Source organism: Populus nigra, chromosome 8 (genome assembly GCF_951802175.1).
Source record: "Populus nigra chromosome 8, ddPopNigr1.1, whole genome shotgun sequence".
In the NCBI taxonomy this organism is placed as follows: Eukaryota; Viridiplantae; Streptophyta; class Magnoliopsida; order Malpighiales; family Salicaceae; genus Populus; species Populus nigra.
This window is the reverse complement of record NC_084859.1, coordinates 9655178-9666992: the sequence shown is the minus strand read 5'-3', so window position 1 is coordinate 9666992 and position 11815 is coordinate 9655178. Positions and strand designations below refer to the sequence as shown.

The 11815-nt window shown below is 31.8% G+C and overlaps 1 protein-coding gene across 2 annotated transcripts; it reads right to left on the bottom strand.

Moving 5' to 3' along the window:
• Positions 1 to 1645: 1645 nt before the first annotated feature.
• Positions 1646 to 8226, bottom strand: LOC133700426 (aldehyde dehydrogenase family 7 member B4-like). 2 transcript variants are annotated; one of them, XM_062123948.1, is made up of 16 exons: positions 8046 to 8226; positions 7292 to 7428; positions 6961 to 7047; positions 6637 to 6768; positions 6402 to 6474; positions 6121 to 6143; positions 5968 to 6031; positions 5207 to 5252; positions 4349 to 4529; positions 3725 to 3901; positions 3465 to 3633; positions 3151 to 3287; positions 2811 to 2908; positions 2325 to 2474; positions 2076 to 2142; positions 1646 to 1959 (listed from the first exon to the last, which is right to left on the bottom strand). In XM_062123948.1, exons 2-15 carry the CDS (start codon positions 7424 to 7426, stop codon positions 2088 to 2090), a joined length of 1527 nt encoding a protein of 508 aa, XP_061979932.1. In that variant the 5' UTR covers positions 7427 to 7428; positions 8046 to 8226; the 3' UTR covers positions 1646 to 1959; positions 2076 to 2087. The 2 variants fall into 2 exon arrangements, with proteins under 2 accessions (XP_061979932.1, XP_061979931.1); XM_062123947.1 differs by having other exon boundaries at positions 8050 to 8225.
• Positions 8227 to 11815: the final 3589 nt, after the last annotated feature.

The window sequence follows — 11815 nt, the reverse complement described above, 5'->3', positions numbered from 1 at the left end:
CTCAAAATCATGGAGTGATATGTGAACAAAATAAAATTTTAGACTAAAACATATAATTGTCAAACTAAAAGGACCAAAAATATTGAAAAAAATCTTTAAGGCAAAATTTATATCAAAAAGCTCTGACACATTCTTTTATTTTAGAAAAAGAATCATCAATTCTCTTCACTTTCAATTTCAATCCCTCTTTTTAACCTTTTGTAAAAAATATAATCAGAATTTGTTTTCCACAATATCTAGGACCACAGCATGTTGGAACTTTTTTTTTAACAATAACTAGAGGTTGTGAATCCACTATTCACTACCTTACAACACATTGTTTACTGAAATAATTTTTTAAAGCCGTGATAATTATATAAAAAATAAATTGAAATAAATTATGAAGTTTAGTTTTCAATTAATTCAATGTTGAATAATAAAATTTTTCAACAATAGCTAAAAGAGGTTGTGAATCCAATATTCTCTACCTTACATTATTTTTTTTTGAGACTATGATTCTTTATAAAAAAAATTATGAAGTATAATTTTTAATTAATTTAATAGTAAAGGATGTAATTGAAAGAAAAATTAAAGGACCCAAAGATTTTTTTTTCAATAAAAAATGTTTTATACAGTGGTAGATATTGAATTCACAAGCTATGTCTTTTAGTTACTGTTATAATTATAAATATAATTATTTTTCAAGGTCCGATTTTTCTAGACTTTTTAATATCATTTTAGTATATGTTTTAGAAAGAAAAGATTTTTTTTCATTCAAGTTGTTTTAAAAAAGTTAAAAAAATATTGAAATGAAATATTTAAGAACATAATAGATTTTTGAAACAACTTTGGTAATCCATTGGGTTGAAAATTATATTAGAGTGGCATGATGATAGAATTAACGAGGATGTTCATGGTCTTGGTAATCCAGATAAAAATGTAGGATTCCAGGAGGCAATGGGGACAACTGTTTGAGAAGTGACGACGGGTTTTACATTTGTATGTCCTTGTAAAGTCATACCTCGGTGGATTTTCCGTTCGGTATTCAGGCGGAGGCACTCGATGAAGCTCTTCCATGGTTGGTAACTCTGCGCACTTTGATGGAGGATGAAGTCACCATGCTCGACCCAACGGTGAAATGAGTTTTCGACACTCAATGCAACTTCGCTTTTCAACACAAACTCATGAGCGTGCCCGTCTTCCAAATCTCTTTCATAATTATCCGGTCAAGGTTTCTCCGACAAAGTACCCTCGGGGATCTGAAGATCTACGCTTTGAGTCGGAGTTGAAGCTAAGCAGAGATGGAACATGCCCAACATTGATTTCGAGGATATTTTTAGTTTTGCAGTCGATTATGACCTAGGTAGCCCGCCCCTGTGGACTTGTTATCTGTACTTGAATACGTTCCCCATTGCAATGATCATCTGCTTCTGCAAATCATTCTTTTGACCCCATTTCATCCCTGGATGTTATATCTCTTTCGCTCTTTAACAACTTCTCTCGTTTCCTCTCTCTCACTTTTGGACCTTTGGTTGTTGATAAAGAAGTCCCCAGACCAACCAAATAAGTGAAGAATCTCGCCTATAATGCAATTTTTGAACTATAAATCTCCCATTTTCACAAGGTTTATTCCATTCCAATCATGCAAGGTACGAGGTAATAAATATTTTAATCGTAAAGCACAAGGAGATTGAGAATTATTATAGAAATGCAGACCTTAACTGTACAGAACATTAATTCAAGCTGTCCAGAGAAAGTATAAATTGTATTATACAATTACAACCAAGGAATGGCTATAATGAAACATCAATTTTCTTTATTCTTTGAGAGCCAACTTTTTTATTTTGGGTTGTCGGTAAATATCATTAATCCAGAGAACGGCTGTTTGTAAACAGGAAGGTCTTTCACCAATGCTCTGCTAGAACATTTCAGGCCAGCAAATGATGACAGACCCAGAGGGGAGGAGAACAGCTCTTAAACCTGTGCACAAGAAGCACAGAATCAACCTAAATGGCAATATGACATGGCTCTTACAGTGTAAGAAGAAAGAATACTACAGGAAATTTTGCTTTACTAGACAAGTGGAAATGCTGGACCTGGATGCGTGTCTACCCAAAATTGATTCCTTGTGCCAGTGGTAACTCATTGCCATAATTGATCGTACTGTCAAATGATTAAAATAAAAGATCAGCAGCGATTTTATTGGAGGTTTTATTTATTTGCTATTTTTATTTTTTGTTGAGAAATAAGGGTTCCATGTGGTTTTCCCGACATGAAAAAGGCTAGAATTCGATTCGAGCACACAGCAGAGAAATCGAAGTAAGGTTAATGGTTCTGAGATTTACCAAGTTGAGCGTCTCATGTATTGCTTCCAAGAATCACTTCCTGCTTCACGGCCACCCCCTGTAGCCTTTTCTCCACCAAAAGCACCACCAATTTCAGCACCATTTGTTGGTATATTTACATTCACAATACCACAATCACTTCCTTGAGGCCTGCATTCGGTAACCAGGTGAAAGATTTCTTAGCTAAGCAACAAAAGAGGAATAGAACACAATTGTTTTAAAGAACTCAGTTGCATACAGGAAATTAAATAAATATCAATGAAGATGTCATTTCTTGTAAAGATTATCATGTCGAGAATTAAGATGGATGGGAATCTAAACAATCTTCAGAAATTGCTTGGAAGTGAAAACACTTCAAGAGCAAAATAATTTTACTTGGATCCAAAACTTATGATCAAATAACTCACATCTAAGGATTTTTTTAGTATGACAAGAGGCATTGAAAAACATAATTCACTCTACAAACATCGCTATGAAAAAACTCACCCAATCCACTTGAAGATAACTCCAGGTTGGCGGGTGAAAATAGAACTACTTAATCCTTGAGGAACTGAATTGTTTATTTCAATTGCTTCTTGTAAAGTCTGCAGAAAGGGTTCAGCTTTCAGAAATCAAACCCAACAAATGAACTAATGCAACTTAATCATTTAGCAAACACCACATATATAAATAACTACAGGAATAACTGTAGTGATTGGTTATCAAAAGGGGGAAAAGAAAGAAAAATTAGTCTTATGTACTTCACAGCTCACCAACGAAAGAAAATCAGTTAAATAAAAGAAAAAAAAAAACCTCACCAAAGAAAAGAGATGGATGAAGAAGGTACCTGAAATTTCATAACGTAAAGAACAGGAGCAAATAACTCTTCTTTAACAACGTCTGCATTTGGAGAAATCTCAACTATTGTGGGCTGCACAAAATTCCCCTCAGATTCAATCACAGAACCGCCTGTTATGATCTTACCTCCCTGCAAAATGAAAGTGAGCAAGTTAACTTTTTTTTTTCTTAATTTGTTGTGCATATCCAGTATTTTTCAACCAAGAGAACTTGGAACATAAAAGGAAAAAGGTAAAAAGGAATGTTTATGTTTGAAATATTGGAACAGCTGGACAACCACAGTAGATAAGTGAAAAAAACAACATGCCTGGGACTTAATTATCTCTATTCCCTTTTCAAAGCTCTTTCTTGATTCAGAAGTATGCAGTGGCCCGAGCAAGGTGCCTTTTTCCAATGGATCCCCAATTTTAACTTGCTTGTACACATCAAGTAGTTGATCAAGTACTCTCTGATATATGTTCTCATGTAGAAGCTTCAACATGAGCAAGAAAATTGTTCGGTAAGAGTGATTTTGGCTGTCATTCCATACATGGATTTTCAAAGAAAAGTCAGATTTTAGATACCAGCCTGCGGCATGTTGTGCAACGCTGACCAGCTGTCCCAACAGCAGCAAACATAACAGAACGAACAGCTAGCTGGATGTTAGCATCATCCATGACTATTATAGCATTATTCCCACTTAACTCAAGCAAGCATTTACCAAATCTCTGATTAACTATCTGTTGGACCATTAGACCCACCTGTAGAATTAGTATTTGTGTGTTAGAAATATGCATGATAAGATAATTATTAAAATTTCCCCTTCTATAAGAGGGGATTTGTACATGTTCTCGGAAAAATCTATATGAACCAAGACAAAATTCAAACAGCTGTATAAGAAATTAGAGAATATGCAGGAAAAATAATTGATTGGATAAACCAAATTCTCAGTAAAAAAACAAAAAACAGTAATTATTCAGCATGGGCAGAAACAATATAAATCAAAATTCATCATTGAATACATGCAGTGGATAATTATAGCAAGACTAAAGAAATAAGACCAATATATTAGGCAGCCTTAGAATATAATGAATGAGGAGAGTAGCCTATAGATAAAACAGGGCAAATAATTTGACCATGAACAGAAGAGTCTCTCTTTCAGTACAGATGATGAACAATCAATATTTTCTAATGAAACAATTAAACACCTTTGAACTGCCAGTGAAAGAAACCAGAGGAATTCGTGTATCTTTTGCTACTGCTTGACCAATATCAGCACCACCACAAAAAGAAGTAAAAATTGCAGGAGGCAAGTTATTCTTCTCTAACACCCCAGCTACTAGCCTTGTCATTGCAATGGTAATCAAAGGAGTTGTCGGTGCACCTTTCCTATAATTAAGGATGAAAAGTTTGATTAAAAGTCAAGCACAAGCAAATTTTTTGTAAGCTATATTTCTAACCAAGAAATATGATCACAACGAGAAGCTATGAAATGAGGTTGACGTGGAACTAGTATGCCAATAAGGGATGCAGAAAAAGCTTAGCAGTCCAATATCTCTTCTAAGACAAGATGCAGATCAGACATTGAACCCAAGTAATCTATTTGATTAAAGAGCAAAAATAAAATTTTACTTCCAGTTTTCAACTATTAGTTAATTTAAAAGGAGAGGCCATTTAAATATGACACCTTTCAGAAACCACTGCGAGAATGAGTTACATGCAGCCTATTTTTAATCACTTGCAGGAGAACAGACCAACATAAATAATCCCTAAAACAGTTCATTGATCTTTCTATAATACAGCTCAAGGAAGACAATCAGCAATGAGCTAGTGGTCCACCAATAAGATACTGAAATGTAAAACTTTCAGGATGGCATAATAATCTACATAATGGAGAAAAAGGAAAAAAAAAATGCTCTAAGTATTTGATTGAAATTGACATATTATTATGAGCTGAGAAAGCTGGAATTACACATTTAATAAAAAGAAATAACTGCAGTACATACATTACACCATCTAAGAATGTCATAAAGCATAGTGTCCCAGCCAAGATAGGTATGACTTACCAGACAACACAATTGCCACAGACTAGTGCAATGCAAGCATTCCATCCTGCAGAACAGCAGTATAAATTAATTCATCACACAACTGGAAGAAAGCCATCTGATAACTTGAGAAAAACAAATATAGTGAAAATATTGTGATGCAAGAGAGGTACAATACCAGCAACGGTTTCCAATACTATTCAAATTGCACTACTTTATCAGTCAGGATTGAAAGAAAAGCATCCAAAATTATGCTCATAACCATTAAGAAAAGTACTACTGACAGAAGAAATAACTGCAATTTTGAAGATGAACACTCTTGGATCCAGACATTGGATATATCTTCATGTATATTGTTTAGGTTAATTGGTCAAAAACCACCCTGAACTTTCGATCAACAGAAACTTAGTCCCTGACCTTGTTTTAATCTGATTTAGGTCTTAACCTTTCTATTTTGTCAATATCATCCCTCAATCCATGTTACCGCCAATTAGTTAAGATTGACTGCATGTGCACCCTTTATAAAGAGACAAGTGGATTAAAACCCAGAAGAACAAAATTCAAAACTTAATTAGCTTAACAAGTTGGATGGAAGGATGGCATTGCAGATGAAAGAAAGGTTAGGACCTAAATCAGATTAAAACAAGGTTCGGGACTAGGTTCTTGTTGATTGAAAGTTCAGGATAGTTTTATACAGCCTATTGTTTATTGCAAAATGTAAAAGTGTGTTTTTCTGGATTATTTATAAAGCTGATTTTTATAAAACAGGACATAGCACTCACCAAGAACAGCGCATGGGAAGTTGAAAGCTGTAATCACACCAACGATTCCAAGAGGATTCCACATCTATGCACAAGAAAAATGTTGAAAATGTCAACAATATTAAAAGAATTACTGTACTGATTTGAATCCAAAAGTAGAGGCGATCAGCATACCTCCAACATTGCATGATTTGGACCTGTTAACAGATCAATATGAATTATTCCAGGACTAAAATATAGAAAACACAAGAATATATCCAATTTCTAGACTTTATATATATATAATGACAGCTTCTGCTAAATGCCTGAATTCCAGCATTATCCACAACATTCTACACGTAGTTGAGCTATGGCACTCAAACATAAACTTGAAATTATTTTGAAAAGGCAACTGAGAGAAAGATAAAATTACTACAAATTATACATGAATGGTGAGAACTAATCATTGAGCTTACGTTCTGAAGGTATCACTGATCCATTCAGTTGTCTACTTAAGCCCACAGAAAAATCACACATATCAATTATTTCCTGCAAAATTGGTGCTTACAAAGTTATAAAAAAAAAAAAGGCCCATCAAAGAACAAGATATATCATGAATAATAAATCAGAAAAACTGGTTTCACAACAAGTGAAAAGAACATCCTATACACAAATAACTAAAGAATTAGCAAAGTAAGCTAGGTAACATACTTGAACTTCCCCTATTCCTTCAGGGAGTATTTTTCCCATCTCGAGTGAGACAAGGCGACCAAGCTGCTGAAGTTTAGTTCTCAATGCATCCCCAATCTGTCTGACAATCTCACCTCTCTTTGGAGCAGGAACCTAAGAAAATATAATGCAAGGAATTGAGAGGTCTCAGCAGTCAATCACAGACAGAACATTCACATCAGGTAGAATAGCGCCAAGCAAGCATATTCCAAAAATAGTGAATTATATGATGTATCAACTCATGCATTTGTCCCCAAAAAATTCTAAAATTCTAATAGGGTTTACAGCAAGGAAAAAAAGACTTGCCTGCATCCATATCTTAGCAGCTTCACTGCAAGCTCGCATGCCTTCCTCATAATCTTCAATGGAACCCTCCACAACTTCAGCTATAGCCTAAATCAATAAAAAAGGAAATGATTAAACATAATGTCGATGGATGATGCAAGGCAAGGAATTAGTAACTTCCATGGTATGGTACCCATCAAATGGCCTCATTTGTGATTCATAGCAACTTAGCACCACAGCATAAAAGCAACTTATATATGCGAATACACAGAGGAATACACTAATCAGCAGCGTTGATGATACACACACTGATACGTATATATTATACATAGATAAAAGAATCAGGAACAACCTGATTGTTTGCAGGATTCACACTGGTGACCACAGGGCCATTTGCTTTCCACGTGCCATCTACATAACAACCCAAATTGCGAGAGCTCAGCCCGATCTCACTCAAAAACTCATACTCTTTCCTTGCAAAACCCATCTCTACATAAACAAATAAAAAACATACATGAATAATTTATTATTACACCACAAATTGAAACTCAAAATTATAACATCCCATGGTTTTAGAATGTAACATATCATTGCTATCGATTCTTTTCTTTTCTTTTTTAGAAGTGAAACACGTATTAAGGCTCTCCATTAATTATTAAGGTTCGGAACTGGGATTACCTCTAAAATTCCAAACTTTATCAGCAACTAGACACAAAAATAAATCAGGGTTCCAAAAACAGAAAATTTTAAGCTACAAAATCCAAGATTTTGAAAATATTTTCCTTGAAACCAAGCAGATGATGAGAAAATGAGAGCACATGTAGCAATAACCACAACCAATCACAACAAGTTGACATATTTCCAGTTGTTTGCGAAATCAGAGCATCTAAGAAGAACAAAATCATGCCTAAAACACAAACAAGAGAGAAAAAAAAAGCTACACAAATCAAGATTTTTATTTTCATTCAATCTTTACTTGCGATCCTTTCGTTTTAATGTCTTCCAAACCAAAAGAAAAGGGGGGAAAAGACAGTTGGGGTTGATGCAGGTGTGTGTGGAATGAAGGATCAGAAAGAAAAATAAAATTGTATGGTTAGGAAAAATACCGACTTTAATTGGTGGTGGTTGTGTTTTCTGGAATGGGAAGAGGGTACTGACGGAATGCTTAATGCTTTCACTTTTGTTTGATTGATTGATTGTGGAACGGAATGGAAGAGAGACAGAAGAGAGAAAGAAGAGGAGTGAGGAGAGAGCGTTGGTGCCTCTGATTTGTCAGTAACTCTATATATAGATAGAGCAGAGACTACAATTACTTCATACCAAAACAACAAAAAGAAAGAGAGGGGGAGAGAGACACGTAATTTAAATTAACACTAGTAACATGACACGTGTGATACCATGGTTTTTTTTCATAAAATAATATATAAAAAAACCTAAAATTTAAAAATATTAGATTTTTCTAGAGAGATATATCCAAAAATATCTAAAAAATTTGGATTTCACTGCAATATCTGATTTAAAAATAATATTAATAATAATATTAAACTTGTATGAATCAAGTTTAAGTGACCCTGGCTGTAACACCGGACCCAAGAATATTGGATATGGATCTGGCTATAAAGTTATGTCATAAAAGTGTGATAATTAAATAAATTAATTAAAAAAAACCAACAAGAAAAAAAAACTAATAAAGAAAAAAAATCTGAATTAATTGGGTTAACCCTTCAAATCAGGTTAACCCATAAAATCTGGGATTCGCGTCATGAAAGTTTGATAACTAAATAGAAAAAAAAATAACGGGTTTACCCAGAATTAACTAGGTTAAACCATCAAACCAAATTAACTCGTCAAGCTCGGGATACTTGTCATGAAAATCTAATAATTAAATAGAAAAAAATTTAATATTAACAAACTAAACTAAACGAAAAAAATTAATTAAAAAGAAAAAAAATCCGAGTTAACTCATCAAACCAGGTTAACCCATCAAACTCGGGATCTGTATTATAAAAATCTGATAACTAAATAAAAAAATTAACATTAACAAATTAAATCAAACAAAAAAAATTCATTAAAAAAACAAAATAAAAAAATAAACAATTCTATAATATAATATAATATATTAATAAATGAAAGGTGTGAGGAAGCTAAGTAGTTTCCCACGCCTTTTAGAGTATTACTTAATGGTAGCCAAAAACAATTAGTTAAATAATATATTTTTGCATGTTATTATTAATAACCATAATATTTAAATATTCTCATGATATATATATATATATATATATATATATATAAACCATTATGATTTTTAGCTATAATATTAATTTAAATTTCACGTGATATTATTTAAATGTTGTCTACAATAGCATGACATGAAAAAAAATATTATCTCATAAAAAAATTAAAAATATTTTATTCTACCGAAATTGAAAAATAATTAAGGTGATTTTACTAAAAAAATCCTTAAATTTCGCTCTTTCCGTCAACTATGAGGGTGATTTTTGGTGTTTAGTAGGATGCTGAGATTTAATTCCGTTGTTTTTTTATAATCACTCTCCCAAGATTTATGCTTAGATTTGTCTCGTATTTAACAACTCGATTGCAACTAATATAGCATCCTGATATTTGCCATATTTAATTGAATTAATTTTAAAGGATTCACCTTATAGTTAAAAATATATATATATTATTTTTTTATTTTTAAATTTAAATTTTATTACCAATATTCCAAAAAAAATTATCAAATCTTTTTAATGTATCGGCGTGACGCAAGACTCGTTGAGAAAAAAATATTTGATTTGTATTAACGCTAAAGTTATATACAAAAATATTCTTACCAGTGAAATAAAAAAAATATTTGGTTTTTATAAAAAAAAAAAGTTTTGTAGTTATTTGTTAAGAATTAATGACCATAAAATTTCTTATTTTTTTTAATTTAGAACAAATTAATCAAAGCCAAAACACCTTACAAAAATGCTATTCACTTAGATTTAAAATTCATTGTCCACGGGAAACAGTGCAATAATGATTTTGCTTTTCTTATCCAAAATCTTAAAACCATCTATTTATGGCGTTAAGTTTTTCTTCATAAAATGTATTAGTTATTATCAAATTGATCAAATAAAAATAAATTTTTTTATATTTTAAAAGCACAATAAAACAACTACTTAAAAGCAAAAAAATATTAAAATTAAAATCAAGAGGCAATTTGGTATTTTTCACGAATGAGTTTTCCGTTATTATCATTTCAAATGAGGGCAATTAGTTTAATTTTTGCTAATTTGTGTTAGTTATGCTAGCTTACTAAGGTGATAACATCAAACTAACATGGTTATGTAAAGGATCAATTGGTTATGTAATGCAAGCAATGCAGTGCTAGTTTTCATCTTGACACTGTTTGAGGACTTTGAGACATTTTTAACTATAACTAGGGGTAATGCTTCCACATTTATATTGGCAGCTATATAAAACATATTTGAAGACTATGTCTGGCACCGCGTTCTTAAAAAAATTAATTTTTTTTGTTAAAATTTAATATGGTTTGTATGTTTTGGATTGTTTTGATGTGCTGATGTCAAAAATAATTTTTAAAAAATAAAAAAAACATCAATAACATGCATTTCGGCACAAAAAGTTATTTGAAAAACAACTGCCACCACACTGTCAAATACCCTAAAAAAAAAGGTGACAAGTACCAGGTGTGTACTATTTCTTCAAGTATATCTATTTTACATATTTTTCATTGAATAATTTACTTTGTTTGTAACGATTAATTTTATTTTAAATACTAACTTATAACTTCAAATGTCAATTAACATAGCTATACTCATGGAAGCATCTTCATATCAAACATCCAGAAGGTTAGGGTAACAATATGTTTGACCTTTGCACCTAGAGGCAACTATTTATAGGATCTAGGTAATAATAAAATTTAATAAATTTTGAATAATATGTTATTTATATAAATTAAATACAGAAAAAAATATTTTAATTCTTTGACTAGTCATGTTAGATGGTGTGAGGTTAGACATTTCACTTTGAGTCTCACTCACACCCATGAGTTTTACCAGAATGAGTTGGACACAAAGTAACCTTACTGGGTATGGTTTTTAATAATGTATTTTATTTTGTTTATTTAGGCGTCAATTTTTTTAGTTTTAACTTGTTTTATAATGTGTCTTTCATGTCTTAATAGGTTAAATGGACACCATATATAGAGGATTTTATATTATTAAGTTTATCTGAATGTTGTGATGGGATAGTTTTTTGTTAACACAAGTCTTGTTGCATTGTTTTGATATAGTTGAGATATATTGCCTTGAACAGGTAATGCAAAAGTTTGATCTATCTTAGCACATCTCAGATTATGTTGGTATTAATGGCGAGTTGCATAATATCAATCGTTTGGGTAAGCGGGAAGAAAATTGGTTGGTGATTTATGCAACTTATCTAAATCTTTGGGATGCTAGAAAAGATTGGTTATTTATAGAATAGCAACCAACAAATGAGCTAGATACATATATGAGATAATATTTGCCTATAACATGTTGATTTATTGCATCTATATAGTCATGTTTCTTGACGCGTCTATGTAATCTAATGCATTGCGAGCCTTGATATTCAAGTAAGAATTGATTGGTATGCAATATTAGATATATATATATATATATATATATATATATATATATATATATATATATATATATACACGTTATTTTTATTATAGATGATGAATACTAATTATTATTATTTTTACTAATTGGACTCGTTTCTTATTACATGAGGCTCAAAGAGCAGCGTTCGCTATTCGTGAAGGCATTGATGAGATGACACATGTCCCGAAAAAAAATTCACTTAATTTGTGTTATGCTTAACTTAA

What these genes read in the sequence shown, in the direction of transcription:
- LOC133700426 (XM_062123948.1), bottom strand. Translation starts at nt 7,426, where the DNA reads ATGGGTTTTGCAAGGAAAGAGTATGAGTTTTTGAGTGAGATCGGGCTG. An exon ending in CTGCTAAGATATGGATGCAG is followed by an intron (nt 6,769 to 6,960) that starts GCAAGTCTTTTT and finishes ATATTTTCTTAG; the next exon opens with GTTCCTGCTCCAAAGAGAGG. An exon ending in TTTACGTTATGAAATTTCAG is followed by an intron (nt 2,909 to 3,150) that starts GTACCTTCTTCA and finishes CCCTTTCTGCAG; the next exon opens with ACTTTACAAGAAGCAATTGA.